This window comes from Peromyscus leucopus, chromosome 2 (genome assembly GCF_004664715.2).
Source record: "Peromyscus leucopus breed LL Stock chromosome 2, UCI_PerLeu_2.1, whole genome shotgun sequence".
NCBI lineage: Eukaryota > Metazoa > Chordata > Mammalia > Rodentia > Cricetidae > Peromyscus > Peromyscus leucopus.
Window position 1 is genome coordinate 28,597,694 of NC_051064.1, and position 27,942 is coordinate 28,625,635.

General features: G+C 40.0%; 1 protein-coding gene across 1 annotated transcript in view; it reads right to left on the reverse strand.

Annotated features, from left to right (window-relative positions):
* Rp1 (RP1 axonemal microtubule associated) overlaps window positions 1–27,942 on the reverse strand; it is a 294,119-nt gene that overhangs the window by 216,836 nt on the left and 49,341 nt on the right. Inside the window, exons 2-3 of the mRNA XM_037202448.1 lie at window positions 13,969–14,604; window positions 13,065–13,236 (exon numbers count right to left, since the gene is read on the reverse strand). Of these exons, the coding sequence (XP_037058343.1) occupies window positions 13,065–13,236; window positions 13,969–14,604 (808 nt within the window). The remainder of the gene's footprint in view (window positions 1–13,064; window positions 13,237–13,968; window positions 14,605–27,942) is intronic.

Sequence of the window (27,942 nt, forward strand, 5' to 3'; positions counted from 1 at the left end):
AGCTAACCTTATCTCACCGACTCTGCAGCTTCCAAATGCCAGTTACTTCCTGTCCACCCACACCTATATGCCTTGCTGTTCTGCCATCTGATTTGCCTCTCTGTTCAGCTACATTATTTCCTTTTCCTGTCCAGCTCTGTCACTTCCTGTCTGTCCTTGCAGACCACCAGACCTCCATGGTTAACTAGTGCTGGAATTTAAGGCATGTGCCACCACACCTGGCTCTATTTCCAGTGTGGCCTTGAACACACAGAGATTCTGCCTGCCAAGTGATAGGATTAAAGGCATGTGCTAACATTGCATGACTTCTGTGTTGTGGCTGGCTTTTTCCTCTGATCTCCAGGCAAACTTTATTTATTAAAGCACAAATAAAATACCACCGCATTTAAGCACAAATAAAATATCACCACAGGGTGGCAGGGGGGGCAGTTTTGATGGTGTACTAAGGCCAGAGGCCTTGAACCTGACCAATAACTCATTATACAATGAACATTTGCAACTAATGCTGTTTGGACAAGAGGGTATACTGCATTATACACATCAGTTTCCAGTGCCACTAAGATGAATGAAGAGGAGATGGAGAGGCAGGAAAGACAGAGGAAAAAAGTGTTCTTTCCCTTTTTTATTATTCTTTTCTTTTATCCTTTTTTAACTTTCCTTTGAGGGGGACACTATAAGAATAAGATGCAGATATGGAGGGACTGGGAGACCAAGAGGATTGGGGGGCATGATGTGAAATTCCCAAAGAATCAATTAAAAACAAACCACCTCAAAGAGGATTGAAGACCTCAATTTGAAAAATAAGCTGTACCCTACAAGACAAAGGTATAGGAAAAGGACTTTCTAAATAAGACTCCATTTGCCAAGGAACTAAAGCAAATAATTGACAACTGAGACCTCATAAAACTAAAACACTTTTGATGGGTCTGAGCTAGGTCCTCTGCATATGTTATAGTTGTGTAGCTTAGTGTTCTTAGGGGACTCCTAACAGTGGGAGTTGGGTGTCTCTGACTCTTTTGCCTGTTCTGAAGACCCTTTTCCCCATAGTGGATTTCCTTATCCAGCTTTGATATGAGGGTTTGTGCCTAGTCTTATTGTAACTTGTTATATACAGTGTTTGCTTGATATCTCTGGGAGCCCTGCTCTTTTGTGAAAGGAAATGGAGGAAGAATAGATCTTGAGGAGAGGGGAAATGAGGGCTGGCAGAAGGAAAGGAGGGAGGGAAAAATATGCTGTAATATATGTGATGTAATATATGTGAGAAGAATAAATAATTTTTAAAAACTAAAACATTTCTGTTGAGCCAAGAAAACAATCAAATGAATGGAGAAACATACACAATGGGGAAAATCCTTGCCAGCTACACATCTGACAGAGGACAAATATCCAAAATAACTCAAAAACACAAGTGCTGTGGGATGTTCTGTATGCTGTGAATGTGTGTTGCTCTGATTGGTTAATAAACAAAATGCTGATTGGCCAGTGGCCAGGCAGAAAGTATAGTATAGGCAGGACAAGCAGAGAAGAGAATTCTGGGAAGATTCGGGAGTCGCCAGCCAGACACAGAGGAAGCAAGATGTGAAGGCACACAGGTAAAGCCACGGAACATGTGGCAACATATAGATTAACAGAAATGGGCTGAGTTTAAGTGTAAGAGCTAGTTAGTGGTAGGCCTGGGCTGGCCAAGCAGTTTTAATTGACATAAGCTTCTGAGTGATTATTTTATAAGCAGCTGTGGAGTCTGTGGGGCTGATCAGGACCAGAGAAAACTTTAGCTACAAATGGTACCCAATGGTTTGAGTTTCCACAGTTTGGGGGCTACACGCTGTTGGATGGGAGCATAGACCCACTGCTTCCCATGGTTAATGGACAGCCTGGTTCCTAGACCTGGCAGTAAACATAGTTCTACCATGTTGGAAAGCTGAGGTGGGTGGAGCCAGCAGCCAATGCTGCCAATTCAATCCTAGTAATACTACAGTTTAAAATAATAGATTCACAATAAAACAGATTCAGATGGAATAAGACTTTAAATGGCTTATGGGATGTGAAAAAATATACATAGCCTTGAAAAAAAGAGAAACAGGAATATAGAGAGTTATATTTTAAAAATAGTTTAAAAAATAAAGCCTTTAAGAAAAAGTAAAATTAATATAAAATTAAGCCACATAAAGATGGATATTACACAGAGAATCTGGATTGTGTTGTCTTTGGGATTTTTAACTGCAGAAAGATATTTGATTGTAAAGACTGCTCAGTTAATCCAATATGTATATTTTAAAGGTATCTTGGCTTAAAAATTTGGATCTAAGGATATGTTGCTTTAGAAAGGAGGCTCTGCTTTTGTTTCCACAGGAAGCAAGAGGCTATGGATTTATTCCAGGTTAAGATACATCAGGTTTGACTAGCCAAGACCCCCTAAGGTCTCTGAGAACACTATGGCCCAGATGATCCAACATGCAGAACCGTTTCAAGGCAACTGGCTCAGACAATGCAGCCTCACAGACTATTCCATTCAGGACTTGACCATAAATCTTAATTTTCTCAAGATCCCCATAAGAATACAGCACCCTTTATAATCAGGAAGCAGCCTAAAAAACTACTCCCACATTCCCAAAAAGTGGATTATGATGTTTGTCTTTGTTTAGGTTGTTAGTTACAAATTTTTATTGGTCATAATCAATATCTTTCAAAGAAAAAGGGGGGATAGGATATAGATATGATAGGATGAAAGGGTAGACTACTTAATCTACTTTTAAAGAGTAACAATTTGTTTGAAATGTTTTACATTGCTATAGATTTTAGTTTATGATACAAATTTAAAGTTAATTTTGTTATACAATATATATATTTCTACTCTTATTTAAGGTATTATGTTTATGCAACTCATTTAAATTGTAATGGATAATTAAGAAATACAGATTAATTGTTAATCATCTATGATAATCAAGCTTGTAGTCATGTTAGTTAAGTTTTCTAGGTATACACAGATGTATTTGAGATAGATAGGTAATCTTCAAACACATCTAAGACCTACAGAATATGGCATTTAAAATGTTTTAAAAACTTAGACTTTCTGGACAGTGAGGCACGTCTGCTTCTGGCAGCACTGATTTACTTCACAAAGAAAGATGGGCATTGCAGACACTCCATATGGACTTTTTCTTCTTCTTGGCAAAAATAGCCATTTGGGCAATAAACTGTTCTTGCCTGGACTGCTTGACAAAATATTGTGTCAACTGGACATGCAGGACCCATGCAAAGGTGACCACTAGACTTTTCAAGTCAAGATGGTCCTTCAGGTTCTTGCTTTGCAGAAGAAACTGCCAGATATTCTACAGGACACAGAGAAAAGTGACTGAGAGACTCTAAGCCTGTGGGCGAAAAACAGATGCTCTAACTTTACAGAGGAACTTTGGATGACTGTTCAGGCAGCCAGCTGTCTCTGTCATTCTAGATTTTTGGAAGTTGCTTACAATGTACTTCCTGTTTACTTAGGTAATATTATATCTTTCTGGGGTCTTTGATGCAGTTGAAGACTAGATAATTATAATTATGATTTTCATTGGTTATGATAAGAGATGTTAGATACAAAACCTTAAACTCACAAAAATAAGATAGAAAGGATATCTTCTTTAATTTTGCCAAATACAAATAGACTAGATATTATAACTATAATTCTTGCTTGATAATTGTTTTGTTATATGTAATTTTACTATGTTAAAGTTAAACCCTTCCTTTTTGAATAGGCAGAATAGAGGAGGTGCTATGGGATATTCTGTATGCTGTGAATGTGTGTTGCTCTGATTGGTTAATAAATAAAATGCTGATTAGCCAGTAGCCAGGCAGAAAGTATAGTACAGGCAGGACAAGCAGAGAAGAGAATTCCGGGAAAAGTCAGGAGTCGCCAGCCAGACACAGGGGAAGCAAGATGTAAAGGCACACAGGTAAAGCCACGGAACATGTGGCAACATATAGATTAACAGAAATGGGCTGAGTTTAAGTGTAAGAGCTAATCAGTGGTAGGCCTGAGTTAATGGCTGAGCAGTTTTAATTGATATAAGCTTCTGAGTGATTATTTTATAAGCAGCTGTGGGGCCTGTGGGGCTGGGCAGGACCAGAGAAAACTTCAGCTACATACAAGGAGTCATGAAAAAGATGACCCAAAGAAAAATGGCCAAGGATCTAAACAGAGAGTTTTCAATAGAAGAAATAAAAATTGGCTAATAAATACCTTTAAAGTTGTTCATAATCCTTAGCAAATGAGGAAATGAAAATTAAAACAATTGTGAGGTTTCATCTGACCCTAGTGAGAATGGATAAGATCAACATAACAACTGACAATAATGGCGGTGAGGTTGTGGGCAAAGGAGAACCCTCATTCACTGTTGGTGGAAATTCAAATTTGTGAAGCTGCTCTGGAAATCAGCATAAAGACCCCTCAAAATATTAAAAATAAATCTACCATGTGACCCATCTATATCCTTGTCATATGTCCAAAAGATTAGACATCCTACTCCACTGATAGTTCCTTAGCCAATAGCTAGAAAATGAAAACAACCTGAATGTCCTTCAACAAATGAATGCATAATGAAAATGTAGTCCCTATACATAGTGGATTGCAATTCAGCTGTAAAGAAAAGTGAAATCAGGAAATTTGCAGGTAAGGGGATGGAACTAGAAAAGAGTATGTTGAGAGAGTTATACCAGACCCAGAAAGACAAACACATGTTCTCTCATCTGCTGTTCTTAACTCCAGATCTTCAGATGTGACTATATAAAGTGGATGAAAGTATAAAGGGATCAAAGGGGGAGGCTTAAGAGGGAATAGTGGAATACAGGTGATATTTAGAGAGAAACAGAAAAATGAGGCGGTTTCAACTGAAAATGGGAGGGAGGTCAATATAAAAGAAGGAGGAACAAATAACACCAAGGTTATTTGATAAAACTTCAAGAATCATTTTATATTTACATGAAATAATATACATACAATATATAAAACTTTTTTAAATAAATGTTTAATTTTTAATTTAAAGATTATAATTTCTAGGAAAAGTACTAGAGGGACAATTTAGAAATGATGTGGTCTTTTTCCATGAGAAAATGGCGACTACTGTTCTGTAGAATACTTGGCAGCTTCAATGGATGGTTGAGGAGACTAGAGCCAACTCTCTGATATAAGAAATTCGCAGATTGTGATGGAGAGCTTGCAATCATACTTTTTATTCGATCATCACTTAAATTAATAAATGAAGTACTTTAAAGTTACATTTATTCACTAATTATTCAATATATTATATACATAGTTGACAATATTTTTAAAGATATATTTCTTGTCCTAGCCATATTTCTGTTATCCTAGTCAAAAAAGTCATAGGTACAGAAAATCATATAAAATGAAACCACATAAAATTGTTATTACTAAGAAAATGAGGAACAAAGCAATGAAGAAAGCCAAATCAGTCTTGTCCAAGAGCATGTTTTCTGGGATATTTGAAAGTAAGAAATTCTTAGAGAAAAATCTAGCCTAAATTCCATCCCATGCACTGCATCTTTTTATGGGAAAAACATACAGCTAATGATTGGATTCATACTAAAACTTTAAATCATCTTGCTCATTATTGTTTTCAATATCTATTACATTTAATTGTTTTTCCTCTTCCCAGATGAAAAGAATTCCACCCTCTAAGATATAATGTATTTCTAATTTATTTGTGTTTCTGATATTTAAGGATTTCTCAACTTGGCAAATAGCTAATAAGTAAGCCAAACCAAACAGTTCAAAGGGGAACTGACAACTGGTATTTTCTGTTACTACTTGGTTGGGATTTGTTCTTGAGTTCTGGAATCTGTTAATTAAGTTGTTATTCTCATCAACATTTTTGAAGTTATTTGTCCAATTGCTAGGGTTTAGTGTAATGGAATTCACATCCTCTACAACTAGCAATGATGTATGCAGGAGATCTGAAAATCTTTTCTTTAAATATAATTGGAATTTCTTCAAATTAATTTCTTTCTCTAAGTCCAAAGAGTTAACATGTTTGGGTTTCATTCTTTTATCCATCAAGTCAACCATGGTTTTGAAATAAAGTTGATCAAATAGATCACCAACAGCATTATCAGTACATTCTTTGCTCACACTCACTTTATTGCTCTTACCTCTGAGCATGTTTTTGTTTGACTGTAGCAGAAATGGAATTTTCATCCATAAATAGAAATCCAAAGAATTTTCAATATCAGAATCTTTGCGATAAGCAAATCCTCGGTCTTCCTCATTTATAGGTTGAAAAGTAACTGTTAGTATTGGACAATGTTGACCACAAAGAGCATAGAGTTTATCCAAAGAGTCACCTTCCTGAAGTGCACTGTGAGTTATATTACTTCCAGGTAATGGCTGAGTTTTAATAACATCGTTGCAGACAGGATGGACTTTATTACCAGCAGGAGCAAAGGCTTGAGTAACAGATGTACACACTCTTTCAGATGGATAATTACTCTTTTCCTCCTTGTGATGATTTGGTATTCTCTCTTTGGGACAGGTTTTATTCTGCACATCTAGAAAATCTTCACAAAAAGGCTCAGAGTCACTACCATGAGGAAAGTTAAAATAATTGCATTTCACTTCAAGAGGTTGAGTCATTTCCTCCAGTTCTGAAGAGGACAATTCAGCCATTGTTGGACCAGGAACCAAATCTCCAAAATGTGAATATGGCACCTCAATGCTATTCTTATCAATTAGTGTATCCACTGATGTGGTGTCTGCATTGCCATACATGCCAGAATTGTCAGGTGACACCCTCCACAAATGATTTTCCTGCAGGAGCCATTTGCCATTGTCAATCAGTTCTCCTTTCTCTTCTTCCATGAGGACCTTGTCATGCTCAACTGGTTTTGTAACATGTTCTATGGTGTTACCCCGACAACTGTCTCTCATACTATTAAAATCACCTTCACCTTGTCTTTCCTCCTGGAATTCCTGCAAAATGAGTGAACTTCTAGATACCTGATCAGAAGAGACCAATGACTGGCATTCAGAGTCATAAAAATTTGTTTTCTTAGCATCTTGAACTTTCACAGGATTGTAAGGACAAACTTGAGATTTGTGTATAGACACATGGAAAAACGGTGGTTTGATAATCTCTGCTTTGCCATAAAGCTTTTCTATTGCCCTTTGAACAATTCCTCTATTGTGCTCTTTCCCTTGGGCAGCGTTATCACTGTCATTGTGATCACCACTGGATGTTTTACAAGGCTGTCTACTCTCACTGTCCGATCTATGATCTGACCAGTCTAAAGCCACTGGACTTCTGAGATGTTTATTAAAATTAAGTGAGGATTCTGTGTAATTTACATTTTCCATGCTTTCTACCATCATTTTAACACTCATCTTAGTTTCTCCTACACTGATACCCTTTTCAGTATTTTTATTAGAATCGTAGCAAAAAACTAAAGATGTTGGTGTCACCTGCCCTCTACCAATTGTCTCCAAAGATACAGTACGCCTCCTTCCCTCTTCTACAACACCCCCACTTGGTATGTGTATTGATTGCAAACTCATCCTAGCCTCTAACTCCTTTTGCATGGGTTGCTCAGTACCTTGTTCTTTAGCACTTACCTTTTTATTAAAAATATCTGTGTCTTGGCTTTCTAATTCTTCAAAAGATTCTAATTCTGAAACATTATTTCTTTCACTTGATGTCATGCTATTGGTTATTGAGCCTGGTTCTTCAGAAGTCCTTGATTCTTCCTTATCACAAGATACGTATTTCTTTTTATTCACAATTTTCTTAAGTGGGCAATTTTTTAATTCTTCTAGAGAACTATAGTCCTTATCAAATTCTGGATCAGTTTTACTCAGGAAGAGACCATGGGAGCTGAAGCTACTGCCATTTTGATATGATGCTGATCCATTAGAATCATTTTTATACATAGGGTCTGCCAAAATATTTAGATCTTTTGGAACTTCATCAACTGTATTGAGTTCTTCAAATAATCCTAAATTATCACTGCGTTTCTTTTCTTTTGAATTCACAAAGTCAATTGTATTGCAGACTCTGATGGGAATGTAAGTCTCATCACTCAGGCAAGCTGCTTCACAGATGTTCTCCTTCTGCACACAAACCTCATGGGAACACACACCATCTTTAAGTAAACAGGCCCCTCCTAGGAAAGAAGCATCACTTGTGGAGGGCTGATGTATAGTATAACTATTACTAGTTAAAAAGGCATTACTTCGGTTACCTGTCTCTTTTGGAGGATAAGTCATATTCACAGTACACATCTCACATGCAGAATTATGTGCCTTGTCAATCGTTTCTGAAACACAGAACTCAGGGCCACAGTCCTCCCTGGTAGAGTAGCCTTCATCCGAGAGCATCTTCTGTGTTCTTTCATTTTCATTACACTTGACAACACTCTGAATGCTGGCTGCAGGACAATCTACTGGTAACGTATCTTGTTCTCTCTCACTGGGTTCACTGCAGTTTTTGGTTGATTCCACTAAGTTGGCAACAGCAGCCTTCAAGTCATCAGCATCCTCTGTAATGGCAATGTGCTTCAGAACTTCCAACAATGCAACTGTTTCTGCAGATTTGCTGGTAATTTTATGAGCATCATTTTGACAGAAGCTATTCATGCTTCCCTTTAGGTTTATTACCAAAAGCCAAGCTAGAAGGAGATTAGTGGATGAATTATATATCGCAGAAGGGAACACAACATCTGCTAATGAACCTGGTATTTGAGCAACTCCATTCCGATTTTTCTGATTACTGGGAACAAAAGCTTCCAGGTGCTGAAGCAACAGGGCTGGTAAGTAGTTGTTCGGAGCATTCTCTCCGATAGTATCTACCTGAGTGGCAGCCTCGATGCTTTGCCCTTTTGTAGCTAGGTTCATTTCTTGGTAAATAAGGCTCACTTCTGGTCTGGACTTTTCAGTAGATAGATGACTTTTAGTACTGTGATCATTAATAGTGGTTGGTGGCAAAGTGTGATGGTCATGCAGAGAAACCAAGTAAGAATCTTTCAGAGACCCATTCTGGTTCTCAGAGACATGTTTGTTAAGCTCTTCACCATTACCTTTAGCAACAAGAGATTTACCAGCCTCTTGATTTTTATTGCCTTGCCAGTTGTCATTTTTAGTTTTGTGCTCATTACTTTCCATAACAGAACTATTTCTTTTTGTACAAGTTTTGTGGAGATTATTTCCTGGAAAACAATTACTGTTACAATTTACCACATTATTTCCATTTTTGCATGGTGGAGCTGACTTTCTGTGATCAAAATCATGATATGGATTTATATTCTGCAACCATCTCTGTACATAGTTTTTAACTGAATGATGGGGAAAAACCTCAGGAAAATCAGCTTTTTTCAAAGAAGCTAATGGATCTGCCCTGGTAGTAACATGCTGTTCACTTACTACAGCACCTGACTTCAATTTATCTACCTTAAGCTTTTTCTGGTTTTTTAAAGTCACATGTAAATCATTAAGTTTTGGGACTAAACTCTTTTTTGTCACTGCTCTCAAATTTCCAGTTACTACCTCCATTTCTGACTGTGGTCTATGAAAAACTTTCTGGTTTTCCTCAAGGATATTAAACATATGAAGCAAACTTTGGTTTTCCAAATTACTTTTATAGTGGTTAGATTCACTATGGATAAATACTTTATCTCCTTGACCAATTTCTTGTTTTCTGAGTCCTCCTAAGCTTACACTCTTTGGTGGTCTGGATTTTCTTTTGACTAAAAGTCTTTGAGTCTTAGGATTTTGAAAAGCATTTGATTTATTTTTATGGAATCTCTTGGAAATTTTGATATTGAGATTACTTTGGGGGGGTAAACTATTTGATTCAATTACCATATCACTTGTATCAAGGCTTTCCTCACAAAGTCTCCCTCCTTTAAGAAGACTGTCTGAATCTTGCAATAGCATTTCCTGAGCAACTGTTCCTTCTCTTTTTATTTTCCCAACTTTATTAGAGGTTCTTTTGGTTTCAATCAATTTTTTCTTATATCTGGAATTTATCATTTGCTGCTGAGATTTCTTCTTCTTTTTGCTGGGAAGAGAGGACAAAATCTGCTTTCCATTTTCTCGAAGTTCTGTTAAACCACAATGAGCAAATTCATTAATGAGTCTGTCCACTCTTGTGGTGACAGTAGAAGATTCTACAGGAAGAGCCTCAGAAATGCTTTTGTCAGTTCCAGAGTTGTTACCTGAGGAAAGAGTTCTATCTGCTGAAATACAATTGAACCTGTCATTGGTGTTACTGTAAGTTCTGAAGTGTTTGATACCAGCTTGTACTGACACTACACTATCAACTACGCCTTCCTCCACACCTGAGCTCTCTGAAGCAGTGGGTGGTAAGCCATTGTTATGGCACATCTTGAAAACCTTCTGACTGGTCGTTTCTATAGCACCAGCATTTATGGCATTTGACTTGAGCAGTCCACTTTCTGTTGTTCTTTCTAATGTTGACTCCAACTCATCATTGTTACAGATCTGAACAAGTTTATTAGATACTGATGACATTTTACTGCAAGAATGTGTAAACATGTGATACTCAGATTTTTCTCCACCCTCTCTTTCTTCACTATAGGAAAACTGTTTTTCTTGAACCTCTGTTTCAGATACTAGAGTGACAGTCCCTATCACAGATTTCTTTTTTCTCCTTCTCCTTGGCCCAGGGGTCGGGGGCCTATAAAAATGTTTCACTTGTTTCTGGCCTCCCTGAATAATGTCTGTGTCCACAGAAGCATTCTCCCAACCAGCAGAGCTACATGACTCAGCTTGCTGCTCTATCATCTGAGTGTTTTCTTCCTCTGTGAAACTGCCCTGCTGAGTGGTGTCTGTGATATCTTCAGACAATGAGCATGCTGCAAGCTTTAAACTAGGTGATCGGCCATCTGTTCTTCCACGATAACTACTTTTCTTACTTTTTTCATCACTATTAGGAAGCCCAGCTCTATTGACAGTGGTTGTCCACTTTACAGTCTCTTCTTCTTTTATCTTGAATCGAACTTTCATCACAACTGTCATAGTACCATCTTGATTAAAAATAATCGACTTCTCAACACCGTCTTCAGAAGGAAATGTTGATAGGTTCTGAGAATCATGTTTTTCTAAGGCCAAGTAATTTTCAGGGGCTACAGAACAGTCTGAATAGCAGTCATATGTTTTCTTAGAAGCCAGGGACTCAATCTGGGGGCTTAGGACTGAGGGCATATGTGTGCTCACTTTCAACATTTTAAGAGTGAAAGATGCCATGTCAAAACACAACATGGAAAGCAAAGAAGTTGTAAATATCCCAAGGAAGAAGCATCAAAGAAAGAAGAAAAGGAAAAATTAGTACAATACCATTTTTCTGTATTTTACAATAAAATGTTACAGGTGTATTTCTAAACTATATGTAGCCAATGGTTATTTGAGAAATCTTAATGCAGTTTCTGGGTTTTTTTTCTTCAAACCAATATTAAAAAGTAAACTCATTATACTTTAATGGAGACATTCATATAATTTTAATTTTAACAACTTTATAAGAGAATGTTAATAATAACTATATAAAATACAAATTACTAATGACTATATTGGGTAAAAAAAATGTTTTCTGTATGGTTTATTTGCTTACAAATACTAAACCTTGACTCTAACAAAGTTCTGTGTATCTAAGTAAGAAAGGCAGGCGAGCAGCAAGGTACGATGGTGTTCCATTTGAGCACATACATGAGAGACTCGGAGGCTTTAGGAAAGCTAAACATCTCTAGTACTGAGAAGTCAAATGATATTGAATTTTCATCTGTGTTGTCAGTGCAGTTGATTTATATACACAAAAGCATCAGAGTCAGACACAGCCCAAGGTGACTCTTAATGTGAGGTCTGTCATTAGCCTTGGCAGGTGTGCTTCTTACTGCAACAGATTTCCTCCTGGCAGTCCTTATAGATTGGCACATGTCCCCTAAAGTAATTGCCTTTGAAGTTTTCAGAGCTAACCCTAAAAATTTTTTTATAGTTTTTGATAAATAAAAATGTCTCACTTTTAACTTTGTGAACTAAAACTTAACAAAGCTCTTATAGCCCAAAATCTATCAAAAATCATAATAAACAGCTGATAAGAGTCACAAAAAGAGCAAATCTACTTCAGAAAACTGACCAAGGTAAAACAGTATAACTATATGTATAATATATATTTGGCAATTGATAACTACAAAATAGGGGCATTAACAAAAATGAGTATACTCCTGAAATAATTAGATGAAAGCAATTAATTTTCCAGCCATATTAGCAATAAGAACAGGGATTACTGCTCCTTAAAATAAAGATTATTCCAACTCTAAAGAGAATAAATATTCAAATTCAAGTATACAATCAGCACACTAGCATAGAGCTATATTTCCTTGGAAATAATGAGTACAGTGATTAATTAGGCTAGCCTCTCTCACACTCTTGGGCCTCAAGACACGCTCTTTCTCCCCTATGCTAAGGTCTATACCACACTGTTAATCAAATCCTAAAATTTTCAAAATTTAGATTATTGTTACTAGTGTGAACTGACTACATGAACTACTTTATTTCAATCAAAAATGTTTCTGAGGATTGATAATTTTACAGGAATACTTTCAGAGAAGAGGGCATACACCTAGGTTTTTTGGTTTTGTTTTTTTTTAATATATAGAGCACTAACTTGCTGAGCTCAGCTATGAATACTCATTCAGACAAAAGTCTGCAACTACCCGAGATGTCACTTATACAATTCCACAAAATTCTTTCCAAAGTAAGAAATTCTGACATTATGTTTACAAAAAAGAAAAAAAAAAGAGGGATACTTCATCCATGTAAAAATGTGTATCTTTGATTATTTGGAAAAGTCTTTCAAAAAGTCACCAAATATCTGTGACTATTTTCTACTACAAATTAATCAATTTCATTTTGGAATACTTTGAATCCTCTCATATTTTGTCTTTTGCAATGAATGAACCTGGTCTTTTAAATATAATTTTTTTTTAGGTAAGGCAAAAAAAAAAAAAAAAAAAAAGACTTCAGAGCTAATAAGATCTATTTAGAAGTGACTTACTCTTTCTTTTTTCTAACGTAGCTTTACCCTTCCGGTGCACACGATGAGAGATCCCTGGTAACTTAGCAGGAAGCAAGTACTTTTGGATGTCATAATTTCCTGGTTTAAATGGCTCCCTTCCGGCTGCCACCACAGCTCCTGAGCTCAGTATCACTGCCTGGAGACTAGGAACCTAGAAGAAATCAGAGTCACTGTCTTCACATGAGCAAGGACTGTTCTTTCCATGTGGTATATTTATAACTTTGAACAGCTCATTTGACAGCCTCCTAGGCCTGAAAGAAATAATCTCTAAGCAGTTTCTTAGATGCCAATCATGTACACAAAAAATAATCAAGGCAGGATGGTGGATGGGTATAAGCAATGCATCAACGCTATTGAGCCTGCATACGAGCTATTCAGTTAGAAAAAACTTCAGGCTAGTTTTCTAGAATAACTAAAGGATCTTTAAAAGCCATGTGGTATCCCACACCAAAGTCTGCGGTTACAGCCAAGTGCCAGCCAATGCCGAGTCAACTGCTCAAGGGCAATTGCTTGTGTACCTACTGTTAACTGCAGAACCTGCAGACTCTGCAGACCCGCCACAGGGATACCAGGAAAATGCTTTTTCTAGATAGTAAAACACTACTCTTGGCCACTCCCTTTCAAAGAATACTATGAAAAATAGTATTCTTTAACAAAACATTGTAAGTCAGTGATCAAGGACAACAGAAGAGGGGAAAGCAAACACCTTCCTACCCAATGACCCGTCAGATTCTGACAAGAAGACAAAGACTGCTAGAACCCATATACCTGCATGTGCAGACACACAGGCACATGTATACACACACACACACACACACACACACACACACACACACACACACACACACACAGGAGATAACTTAGGAGACACCAAAACACTCACTTTTCTTCCATCCGTGGCATACAGTTTGGCCACCGGACACTGCATGACCTGTGTCAGGTACTGCAGAAAGGCCTCGAAGCTCTGAGTAACCCTCCGGCTGAGAAGGACCACACGCCTGGTCTTTGGGTCACCATTCCGGAAGACCACGAGCCTCCTCGGAGCACGGAGCATGCCAGGAGCGGTGGTGGACACAGCAGCAGCAGAGCTGAGGTGCACGTGAGTACTTATAGAGCGGCTACTGAGCCAGGGCCGGGGACGTCGGCGAGCCTTGTCCAGGTCAACTGGAAGCACCTTCCTATTGTGGGAGCACAGATAGGACTCTCCATCCTCCAGCTCCTCCAGCCTGGTGATGCTGTGCCTTCCACGGGGCGTGCTGATATTCCTCACCCCAAAGGGCAGGGGCACCTTTCTGGATAAATTGTCCAGCAAAGCGTCGAAGGTCTTAAAGGAACGAGGATTGACCACCACCTTCACACCGCCAAACTGGGGGTCTCCGCTCTTGTAGAAGCTGATGCGTTTGGCCACTACAGGATGAGTGACGTTTGAATGGCGAGGGGAATGAACTTGACCTTCAGAAGAAGTCAGATGAACCATGGAGAAGGTAGTAGAAGGTGTCTCACTCATTTTCAATGATACCTAAAGAGGAAGGGAGAATGGCTTATTTCCACAATGTTCTGGAGCTGTACCACTGGGACTATATGATAATGCTCTCGCTTGCTTGTTTGCCCACTCCACCTTGTGGTTTTAGAACATAAAAGAATACAAACTCGAGACTGGAGAGATGACTTAGCAGTTAAGAGCACTGATTGCTCTTCCAGAAGACCATGGTTCAATTCCCAGAACCCACATGGCAGCTTACAACTGTCTGTCACCTAACATCTGACACCCTCCCACAAACATACATGCAGGCAAAACACCAGTGCACGTTAAATAAATGAATGAATGAATGAATAAATTAAATAAATAAATAAATAAATACAAACTGGACTGGAGATCAAAGCCCTTCAGGAGCTATCCTGCCTTTAGTCCAACAATGACATCTCCCCTCTTCAATTCTTGTTGGTGTCAGAGTGCTTATTCCAAAAAGATCCCTCCCTCCCCTCTGCTGCCCACCACATACCATGAGATCTCCTTCACCATGACCCACAGTTGGTCAGTTGATTCAGAAAGGATGTTGCCCTGGGGTCTCTCCACTCACTGAAGTTCTCTAACAGTGGCCAAGGGGACTGTGAGACCCAGAATCAGAGTCTCTGTACTAGGATGAGTAAGGACCCCTAGGGAGATAGGAAGAGAAGCCAGTGTGGACTGGATCACCCAGCAGGAGATTGTATCTGAAGCCTCGGTGGGATATGGAGGTGGCTGGCACTGGTCTCCAAGGAAAAGACAGATTGGTCTCCAACAAAATAGACTAGGAATTTAAAATGGGAATGTATAATTTCTACATGAATGGTGAATGAGCAAGTGAGTACTTGTAGTAGTCCCACAGCTCTGTGGCTATGGGATCTGATTGGGCCTCAACCTGCAGTTCCGCTGAATTTGTTTCCACTAAATGAGTACTCATATTACATAGTAGGAGATGACTGAGTACGGATATATATTTGGCCCTACATAGGACCACTTAAGTCTCTGGGAGGCAGACAGCCAGGTGGGCACCTGCTTGAGAGAGAGAGAGACCTGTCCTCTCCCTCAGACCCTATGCACCACAGGGGGCATAGCCACACAGGAACTCCCCACCCACCCACCCACCCCCACCACTACTGGTTATAGAACATTTCTCATCTTGGGATCTTCACCATCCCAAAGTGAGACGTACAAAGACTGTCAAGCCTGAAGGACCAATGAAACACCCCCATCAGTTTCCCCAAAGGATAAAATCTTACACGTGATGCAACTTCCCAACTGGCTCCAATTGCCAGTGCCACACAGAGCCAAGGCAGTGCCAAGACCACCTGATCTGGCACCTTCAGTGGCATTTACCCTGAAACAATGATCACCAACCAACTCCAGCGGGTTGCGTTCCAGTGAATAACCTGTTCCAATATACCAACTAAGGGCAATGACAGGCCCTCCCCTCATCCAAGAAGATGGCTGCTGTGTTGTCCAGCCACATCATTGCCTGAAGAGGAGGGAGGGCTCTTCCATGATTGTGGAGTAGTTACGAAAAAACAATTTTCCTCACAGCCAGGCTTACATGATCAGCCGCTCCCCAATTCAAACTGTGAACCTCTTGTTGATGGAAGCTGAAGGCTACAACAGAGGGAATAACCACTCCCATCAGGAGACTCAAAGTAAGTACATGGAGAAAGGGCTGCTTACCTCAGGGGACAAAGACCTTAAAACAGACCAAACCCTCCAGCTCCTAGAAGCTGTCTGGGTCCTCGGCTGTGGCAGTGTGTACTTCCAGGCTCACACAGAATCAAGGTCAAGTGAATCAGGTAACTACTGGCAGTCCAGGCTGCCCTCTCTGAAGACACAACCCTGGAGTCACCTCCATGACCACCCAGAAGATATGCTATCACTTCCCGTGTTCCCAAAGCTCCCTTATGTGAGACAGAAGAAAGAAAAAGCAACAGATGCAGGGAATATTGAATATTGGGGGGAGGGTGCTGGTTGATTGCCACAGATGGAAAATAATTCCAGAGATGACAGCTCCCAACGCAGTCCAACAAGTTCATGAAGCAACCCATCTGGGGGAAACTGCCCTACAATAACTGTTTCAAAGATATTTGTTGGCCCGGGGTTGCCAACACTGACCCAAAGCTAGCAACGCTTGTCTGCAATGTACATGTAACAATCTCAGGAAGGGACCCAAACCCCCCTTGTTGACACAAAAACAGGGGTCCTGCCCATTTGGATATTAGGAGTGGACTTCACTGGCATTCAACCCAGCAGAGAGCACTGATTCTTGCTGATTATGGTGTGCATATTTCAGGCTGGGTCAAAGCTCTACCTACCCAAACAGAATTAACTTGAAGCTTACACACATGATACCACCCTTAATCTTCAGGCAGAATTGAGAAAACAAATAGAACTTTTAAAGGACACTAGCCAAACATTGCCAAGAAACAGACTCCTTGGCAGGAAATTCTGCTATTTGTTCTGTTTTGGTTGCATTGCACAAGCTTTAAATGATATCCTTTTAAGATTCTGTTTGGCCACACACCTCTACTGCTTCCAAAGGACTCAGGGGACTGCCAGGTGTCTGGACACACACTCACCTCCAGCAGTTCTTGAAAGATCTGGCTGACACTCAACAGGAAATTGCTTTAAGTTGCTGGTATAGTTCCATGGATACACCACACCCACAACAAGGTTACTGTAGACCCAAGCCAGGAATGGACTAAGAGAGCCAATAGAGTTGGCCTGAAATTTACCAGCTCAAAATGATCTCAGAATGGAGATGAAAGCTGATGGTAGGTTCCACAGGATGGTACACTTATGGGTAACATTTGTGGGATTGCTTCATTTCTGGTTTTGGTTTTCAGTTCTAGGGATCTAAACCAGGGCCACTTACGTATTAAACAACTGAGCATTTGTTATCCTCAGTCCCATTTTTTAAATGTTACTAAACTATGTAAATCTTTAAAATTAAAAAATATTATAGGATTTCAAAAAAAAATCACAAAAGAGACACAAATCAGAGCCCCTCCAACAAGAAAAGTAAGAGTTTGGCAGTTCACCAATTTAATGCTTCATGGTCTATGGGATCAGAGAGGAGGCAAGGAAAGGCTTCAAGTTCAGATTGCCTTTTGGATGGAAGGGAATGCATGGAACTAGAATATGATCATGAGGTGAAGAATGTATCATGGAGATCTGTAATGGATACATTCAGATAGAATGAGATGCTTCCTCTGAAAATTAGAAAATGTAGTAAATCATCTGTCGTGAAGCTTATGATGAGAACCACTCACTGAATAAATGATCAAATTACTATGAACTGATACGAACAGTGTCATCTGACTGCTGCATGCAAAACCATCAGGGGAATGGGAGAGTCACTTCGTAAACCACAGAGGAGTCCTTGAAGTCGGAATTGGACTGACAAAATTAGCAGCTTTTGAAAGGCTTTATCTGGCTGAGTCTTCCTTTATGGTATATTGTGGCTATTTCTGTTGTTTTAACTCATTTTAACTATCAGTGCCTTTGAAAGCATAAGAAAGCCCTCAAGCCTCAATGACAAATTGAATGAAATAGATTTAATTGGTAGTATAGAGATAGCAAAAGTCATGTTTGCACTGTAAGTCTGGTCCAAATCACCTACATAAATATTTGCAAGCAATTATCTAAGACTCTTCATACATCTCCCAAGTTATTTGCAAATCTTTATATGCAGTTCAGAAGAAAAAACATTCTGTGATCAACCTAGATATTAGTTGTCTCCCCATCTCACTTCCCTGGAGATTTAAAGTGATTATAGTCTTTAAGATAATAAAAGTAGCCATAGCTGGCGTGTGCATCAGGAGCTGGGAAATCCACCTTTTCAGCAGTCAGCAGAACTGAAGCCTCTTCTCATCCTCTTATAATCACCAACCTGACCTTGGGAAGCCATCTTAATCTCTTTTCCCTCACAAACTGTAAGAAAGAAAGAGGCTGGTTCACCCAGCGGTGGAATAAGTCACTAGGGCAAGTTTCAGGGAGCTGTGTGATTTTTGCACTCAGAAGTGAGGCTTAAGAGCCTGTGGTAATGTAGGCCCTGTGTGTACAGCACAAAACATAATGAAGATTCAGCTCTTACATTAAATAAAAGGTTCTGTCTTCATTCAGTGCATAATGCAATCACTGAGGAAGGGGCTGCAAACCAAATTCCTTTCCAAGGAAGTGGGTCAGACTTTGCCCTGTTGTAATCATGCTCCTCTCTTAGAATCCATGAACATTAATGATATAATCAGGGAGTGAATTGATGATGTGTCAGAGGACCATCTTCGATGGCTGCCATCACTTTAAAGGAAATCCTCAAGAAGGGATGTCTAGCCCAGATTGAAGGCAGGAAATAGAAGGTAACGCTTTCCAGAGGAAATCCATGAAAGCTTAGATGCCAGACGCAGAGCCCTCACAAGGAAAGGGACACCAGTGCAGCATGTATGTAGCCACTGCTCACGAGGAAGACAGTTATGTGAGCACCATGTCTTATTGACAAAATGTGGCATTTGATGATTGTGTTTCTTTCTTAATTTATAAAACTAATCAAAGTTTAGATAGAAAGGTTTTCTTACAAACATTTTCAGACATATGCCCTCTGAGAATGGGATAATAAACTTTGGGCTTACCTAAAAAAACAAACCAAGCAGCCTAACATGGTTTAATTTGCTCAGTTTGCACTGGAGACAAGTGGAGATAGAGGTAATAAGGAAATTGGAATCCTGAGACTTGCTTCTTTCTTCCACTAACTCCTTGGAGATCCAAGGGAGCTGGCTAGCAAATTCGCTGCTCCTGATGGGATAGCTTGCTACCAATACCTTCCCTCCTTTATTCAGAACTCTTTCATTGCCGAGAGATTGACAATGGAGCAGTTAGGAATACTTTGTCAGATTAAGGAGCTGTGGCTATACTTGTCTGTCCTGTGATGGGTCTCAATACATACAAACAATACATTTAACTCTGTGGTCCTCAGACCTGAACAATTGCCTCTGCCAACACAATGCATCTGGTGCCCCCACCCATCTGACAAAATACATGGTGGATCTAAAAGATGCACGTGTCATTTCCATAATTATATTTTCAATTTAATTTTCTCCCATAAGGTAAATTCCGGCAGTTGAGGAAGGATGATGTAGAAAACTGGTAAAATCAAAATGTTTACTCTCAGGGCAATTCACTGATGACATTGTCATGAAACTAATTCATTTCATCACAAATTTCCACAGTCCTATTGGGCAGGAAGGAAAAGAGACCCAGAGGAAATATATAGCAGTCATTCACTGTGGCAGCCATAACACTTGAATTATCAACAGGTTATTTTCTTTAATGCATTGTAGTTTTCTATAATAAATATATAATGCTATTATAAGGACAAATAAAATAAACTTTCCTCATATTTCACTAAACTGGAATCACAATTTCCCAATGCTAAAGCTTTCTCCTACTCCAATATCAGCATACTATAAAGACTTGTCAGATTTGAGTAACAGACAGAAATTATTAGTAACATTTATTATTCTAGTGGTTAAAGATAAAACAGCAGTTTATAATCTAGATATGAAAGGGAAAAGCAGAATAAAACGATTAAAGCATGGTTTTTAGGAGAAATATTTTAAAAAGTTTTGTACTTACCAGAACCTGAACCCTTCCTTATGAAGAAAAGAAGTAGTTTGGGTGGTTCATATAAACATCACTGGATATGTAGCCCGTTCGTTTCGTGTAAAGAAACAAATGTCTTTGGATTTATGATTAGCATGTCCACCCAGGGATTGGGTACAGCCAATTAATTTAATCCACAGTGATGTTAATCACCTGAAGGAGCTCACCTCAAGGGTGCCACAGCCAGAAAACAAAGTGGCTCCTAGCACACTGAGCATCTGAAGTCTAACTGTCGAGCATCCTTAGATTGTCTCTCCTACAGGCATCATTTTCTGCAGAAAGTTCAACTTACAAATATCTCTCTTCTAATTACCTCATTTATTTGTGTAAAAAAGTTACTGAAACGAGATGGTCTGACACCGAATCATTCTTTTGGGGTGGGGGCTTGTTCTTTTTGTGTGTTTAGCTTTTTAATTTTTTTATTTTGATATTATAATTGCATCATTTCCCCCTTCCCTCTCCTCCCTTCAAACCCTCCCATATACCCATTTTTGGTCTCTTTCAAGTTTATGAACTTTCTTTGTTACAGTTGTGTATGCAGGCTAGAGAAATGACTCAGAGGTTAAGTGCACTGATTGTTCTCCCAAAGGACCCAGGTTCAATTCCCAGCAACTCCATGGTAGCTCACAAGCATCTATAATGGGATCCAATGCCCTCTTCTGGCATGGAGGCATACATTTGTGTGTGCACACGTGTCTGTATGTATGTGTATGCATGTATGTGCAGGCCCATGTGTATTCCTGACATAAGTACAGCCTGCTCAGGCTGTATAATGTTACTTGTAAGTATACATTTTCAGAGATGACCATCTCGTATTATATAATCAGTTAGTGTGTTCTTCTCTGAGGAAAACTATTTCTCCAACTTTCAGCATTCCATTGTTGCAGTTTTTGTGTTTGGCTGAGGCCTTGTGAGCACACCCCCTTCCAGGTTAGCGTATCTATTGGTGTTGTCCTTGTTCGCTTCTTGTTTGGGTAGCCGTGTTGTTGAGACATCATGGGAGTGCTATTTCTAGGGGACATAACCTACAGCAAACCCCTGTTTCTCTGGACCTTACAGCTCTCTAGTTGGTCTTAAAACCATGTAGCAGGAATCTTAAAAAAAAAAAAGAAAGAAAAGAAAAAGAAAAAAAAAGGTCTTATTAATAAAATCAAACCTGAGACCAATTATTGGGGTGAATGCTGGAAGGTCAGAGAGACAGAACAAGCCACAGCTACCTCACCTCACCAGTTCCTCAGCTGATCCTATTTCCTCAGACTGGAAGCTTCTGAGTCCTTATCCAAATGGCTCTCATCTGAACTGTGCTGCTCAAGAGCCTAAAAGCTGAAAAAGCCAAATGCTTCACCAGCCAAATGCTTCTAGTTTCTGGTCCTCACGCCTTATATACCTTTCTGCTTTCTACCATCACTTCCTAGGATTAAAGGCTCACTTTCTGGGATTAAAGAAGTGAGTCACCATGCTTGGCTGTATCCTTGAATAGATGGATTTTTGCCTCTGGAATGCTAGGATTAAAGGTGTGTGCTACCACTGCCTATCCTAAGTAACTAGTGACTTTTATGTTCTCTGACCCCAGATAAGTTTATTAGGGTACACAATATTTTGGGGAACACAATACCACCACAAAACCCAATTAACAAGGGGGGAAATAATGCCTAGTACTGGAAACTTAGCCAACTCTCCAGAATTAGTAAAGTCACATGACTTGTAGAAGAACATACAACTACCACTTTACTTCGCCACCGTAATACCTAACTACATTCTAAATATTTATCCCTATACACACAGATAATTGTAGTTCTCACCCCTGGTCAAGGAATTTTCCAACAGATGGAGACCATTACAGAAAACTACAATCAATCCAAGTACAGAGTTGTGGATTCCAGTCTCAATTGATGAATTGTTCTTTGATAAATTATTCTGAGATGCTATTTTCTCACAATAGTGAAAAGAAAAAGACATAGACCTTTTTTGTATGACTTAGCTATTCCTGATTATGACCAAAACATATGGAATTATGATGCACATGGCTGCAAGTGTAAATAATGTGGCCACTCAGCAAAGCAGCCCATAGCAAAATCACTCTCCCACTGCTGCTTAATCACAGTAGAATTTGAACATGTCACACATGAAGTCCCATATGGTATACCCTAACCCTTCTAAAGATTAATGTGACTAAGAAGCCTCACCTAATCAGGTTTCCCACAGGGCTTTCTGCCTCTGCTTTGAACAAGAAAAACAAAGTGGGGGTTCTCTGGGTGGGAAGAACCAAGGTAAAGCATGTGTTCTAGATGGTTGTCTCCAAACATCATGGAACTGTGTGCTTTGCCTATACATACTAACTTTGTCACATGCCACCTATTTAAAAAGGAGATAAGGCATAAGTGACAGAGAAATGTAGACAAGAGGAGCAACAGTGTTTAACTTGATACAAACTTCTAATTATAATCATCAGTGTCCCCATAGACATAGCTCATGAACCAAGCAAAATAAAATCTGTGTTTTCATGGTGGCAGTAAGCATAAATGGCATCACTACTAGCTCTTAAGCAAAGTACAGTTGTAGAATTCAGGTTTGATATGACCTGTTATGATGTAGCATTTCTAGTTTTATCATGAATCCTACAGTTTGAGGCTGATAAACAACTCATATGTATCAGTTCTATTTCAACACTGAAAGAATATCAAATCAGGGATTATATATGGGGCATTTCAGGAAAAGTGAAACTTCTTATATATAAGGCCACAGAAAATAGGCTGTCCTTCCTAAGTGTCTCCTACAGTATACACTGCACTCCCATAACTAGTCAAAAATGGAAATCAAGTATACCTGGTGCCCAATCCATGTTCTGTGCTATCTCTGACTCTGAAGACACCACCATGCGTCAAAGACACTGTGATTTCTGATAAGCTGGTGCTTTGTAATGCTGCTGATCCCAGACCTTGATTAATGAGTCTAGAAAATTGCAGAAACCTCGATATCATCATTCGTATTAGGCTTCTTCACCCTGATATATTTCTTCACCAGTCATGAGACTACCTATTTGTCACTTCTGAATTCATGAATCTTGCCTGGTTTCTGCTGATATACTAGTCATCTCATGAGGAACCAGGTGGTAGTGGTTATCCATTCTTTGAAGTTGGTCAAACTTCAGTTTAACTCCTCCCTCCTTAGATTGGTTTTGTAACCTTGGGTTATTCATTTAATTCTGCCACATCTACTTCCCTTGTTATAATACATGGGGAAATGTATATTTTATTAGCTTGGTGTAAGGGTCAAATAAATAATGTATACTATTATCCCTCTCTATGCATAGGGAGTTGGTTTCAAGACCCTTTACCCCTTCAGACACCAAACTCTGCAGGTTCTCAAATACAGGAAATAGTATAATGTTTCATATAACCTACAAGCATCCTGTCATACTTGTTAAGTTGCCCCTAATATACAACACTGTCTAATACAATACAAATGTCAAGTCCTTATACCATGTTTTTGAAGGAATAAGACAAAAAATATATAAACATGTTCAGTACAGATGGAAGTTCTAGTGTTTTTCATTTGTGGTTGGTTAAATCCACACAGATGAAGAACCTATGGCTAGGAGAGCTGACTGAATTCGTGGACAAAGAAGGCAACAGGACTCTCTGTCATAATAAATGCTCAACAATAAAATCATTATTCTTCTCATGTCAATCTTCCTATAAATCATAGCCCTGTTTCTCATCTCCTTTAATAAACTGGCCCTATACTCTAGCATGATACATCAACTGTGATTTGTTTACTTATTCTGATTTTGTGCTAACGTATAGATCTTATGCTATAGGTTTAATCAGTTTACATTTTAAGTGTGCTCTGAATTTTGTCCAAGTTCTCTTTTCTTCCATGTTTTCATTCTTGCATTCTTTCTGCATTGAGGATTGTGTGGTGATATTGTGTTCCCCAATATATCGTGCACCCTAATAAATTTATCTGGGTCAGATAACAGAACAGCCACTAGACAGACATGGAGGCCAGAAAATGGTGGCACTCACACCTTTAATCCTAGCATTCCAGAGGCAGAGATCTGCCTGGATCTCTGTGAGTTCAAGGCCACAATGGAAACAGCCAGGCATGGTAACAAGAGCCTTTAATCCCAGGAAGTAATGGCAGGAGGCAGAAAGGTATATAAGGCATGAGGACTAGGAACTAGAGCTTGGTTAAGCTTTTAGGCTTTTGAGCAGCACAGTTCAGCTGAGAGGCATCCAGTCTGAGGAAACAGGATCAGCTGAAGAATTAGCAAGGTGAGGTAGCTGTGGCTTGTTCTGCTTCTCTAATCTTCAGCATTTACCCCAATACCTGGCTCCAGTTTGTTTTTATTAATAAGACCTTTTAAGATTCATGCTACAGGATTGAAACCAGAACTTAATGCATGGTAAGCAAGCACTCTACCCCTAAGCCATATCCCTACTCTCTATAATCTCTCTTCTACTTTGGTTGTGTTGTGCGGCAGTTACCTCTAAAACTTTCCATCTCCCAGGGAAGTTCCTTAAGACAGGAGGAAAACAACTCACAATAGCTTCAGGAAGTCCCTGGAACTGACCCTCCCTCCCACAGCAAGTAATAAAGACTGCTGAAAATCACTCTCAGACAAGTCAAATTGCAAAGATTCTCAGATGAGCCAAGCTGCAAAGAAAACTCTGAGACCAGACCCAGTGCCTGGAAGAAGCCTAAACCAGCTGAGCTCCCTGGAAGAGGGTATTTTTTTGTCATTTGTAAAGGACACTCTCCAACCTGTTGAACTGCCTGCAGGCTGTGCAGTGTGCTCCAGGTCCCCATATTTTGTGAGCTGACACCCATGCAGGAATGGGCTTTGGTGATGCATTTGTCTTTGAGTCATTTCTGTTCCTGTAAGTAACCCTCATTCTTATGCCTATAAGTAACCCTTCATCCATATTCCTGTAAGTAACTCTTCATCCATATTCCTGTAAGTAACTCTTCATCCATATTCCTATAAGTAACCCCAGTAAAACTCATTGGTTCACAAAATTGCACTTTGGCAGTATCTGCTCTTTGGTCTGTCATGGGCTTTTTATCAGGAGTGGGTAGCCATGTGTTGCCTCTCCACAGGAAAAGTCTTGACACACAACAGACTATCTCCTTATAGTGCAAACGCCATAATTCTTTTAAATCACACATCTCTTTCTTTCTTCAGCTCTAGTTTATCTTAGAACCCTTTCTTAAATCCTTCCCTTTCCATGCTACATTGGCATTTCCTGGTGAGCACAGTGGGTCCCACATGCTCTCTTCATAAATGCATTCTCCAGAGCTTTCTACATTGATCCATTATTGATGACTTCTCACTCTACTGTCTTGTTAGACACCAGAAGCATAACTTATCATCCTGAGTTTCCAGAAACATTTCAGTCACTTGCATGTATTCAATAAATAACTATTGAAGGACAGCATCTCTGACCACATCTGGAATCAGAAACAGTTTGTGAATTTACTGTGTTGTGGAAAAACTGGCCAGCAAAGAGCCAAGCAGCGCTCCAAGAGTTGACAAACTCAGGTTTCTTTTTGCTAGTTGACCTAGACCGAGCTGGTGCTCTGCAGTCCAGCCCCACCTTCACCTTCAGTTTGCTATATTTTCCATAGATTGAACAGCAGGGTGGGTATCTACTCTATATGAACAATTGCAGATGGTCTGTCTCTGTTCCATGCTCACTATGTGTGTTGGGGAACAGGGGTGGATTCCACCGCAGTTAGGCATTTCCTTCAAAGCAGAATCACTAAGGGCAGTTTCCGCAGTGGAGCTGTCCTCTTAAGATGGTTTTATGAGTATCCCCCACCCCGGGATCAGGGAAGGGAAGTTTCTGCTGAAGTGCACAAGAGTAAAGGGGCAGAATTCAGTATCCTTAACTATGTAAGAATTAATTTTTACATCATTTTTGTATCCACATAATCTCATAGCCTATAGGCAGGAATTGTTATTTAAACTACCATAGAGCAAGATAGTAGTTTAAATACATATTAAAGGTAATAAGTGTATAACATATATTTTTCCTTCAACTGTAGAATACCTTCTTTGTCATTTTCACACAATATGCATGGTATTCTGATTATGATCCACTCTGATGAAGTTGAATTGTTCCATAATGAATATGGATGACTGCTGTAGAAACCAGTCCACCCAGCATACTAGAACTGACCCTGTTTGGGGACTCAGGTGGGCAGCTCTGAGGGCATGGGAGCAGCAGAGCTGACCCTACCCGCCCCCCACCAGTCATGAGTGAGAGAAAGATGCCTTTCCCCTCTCCGCATTGCTACCTCCAACAGGTGAGAGAGCTAGGCCCAGGGTCACAGGAGTGAGAAGGGTGGCATTCTGGGTAGTTCCCCAGCCCCACAGAGAGGAGATGGGGACTCAAGACCAGAAGAACCAAGTGTCTGTTTTCTGGGAGTGACCTTGAGCCTCTCTGGGGGAGGAGCTGTGTTTGGCAGGCTTTGAAGGGGAGGGTTTGGAGAAAGAGATGGGGGAAAGTTCCACCAGAACATTCCAGACTCTGGGTGCAGGGATGCCAGGGTGCCAGGGGTTGAGGTGGAGCTCCCACCCAAACAATTGGGACACCAACCCAGCCATAAAACCTTCAGTCTACAACCTGTTTTACCTATAAGATGTGCTGGGGCAAAGGTGGTGCAGAGCTTGTGAAAGTGCCCAAGCCATGACTGGTTCAAATTGAGACCCATGCCTGACACTGCCTGGACAGCCCAGAGACCAAAGATAGAACCAAACATAAGCAGACAAAAAAGTCAATCAATGATTGCTAATGATCCTCTGCTATACTCATAGTCTAGCATAATCATCCTCAGAAAGACTTCACCCAGAAACTGATGGAAACAGATGCAGAGACCCACAGCCAAATGTTAGACAGATCTAGGGGAATCCTGCAAAAGAGGGCGAGGAAGGACTGTAGGAGCCAGGGAGGTCAAGGACACCACAGGAAAACAGCCCATAAAATCAACTAACCAGGTTCCATAGGTGCTCACAGAGACTGAACTGACAATCAGGGAGCCTTTCTGGGTCTGACCTACATGTATTTTAGTGGTCTGGGCTGCCACTGGGGGCCAAGTGAATGTCTGTAGTCTATGCTACCACAGGAGGCCATATTAGTGTCCATGGGCTGTGCTGCCACCAGGGGCAATGATGATGAATGGCATGCACCCATCTAGGGCCATATTGATATCTGTGGTCTATGCTTCCACTGAGTTACATGTCTGGGTCCATGGTCCTGTTGTAGCTGGGGACTGTGCTGATGTCTGTGGTCCATGTTACCACCAAGAGCCATGTGTATGTCCATGGTCTGTGCTGCTGCCTGAAACATGTCGATGTCCATGGGCCAGGCTGCCACTACGGCTGCTGCCATGGACCATATTGGTGTCTGTGGTCTGTGTTGCCACAGAGGCTGTGTTGATGTCCTTGGCCTGTGCTTCCAGCCACAGAGGCTGTGTTGATGTCCTTGGCCTGTGCTTCCATTGATGGTCTATACTACAACCAGCGACCATACTGAGGTCCATGGCACATGCTGACACTAGAGATCACGTACATGTCCCCATCCTTGTTGTGGCTAGAAACCCGGTAGAAGTCCATGATCTATGTTCTTGCTGACTATAAAGGGCAAAGAAGCTACGTTTGCATTGTATCAA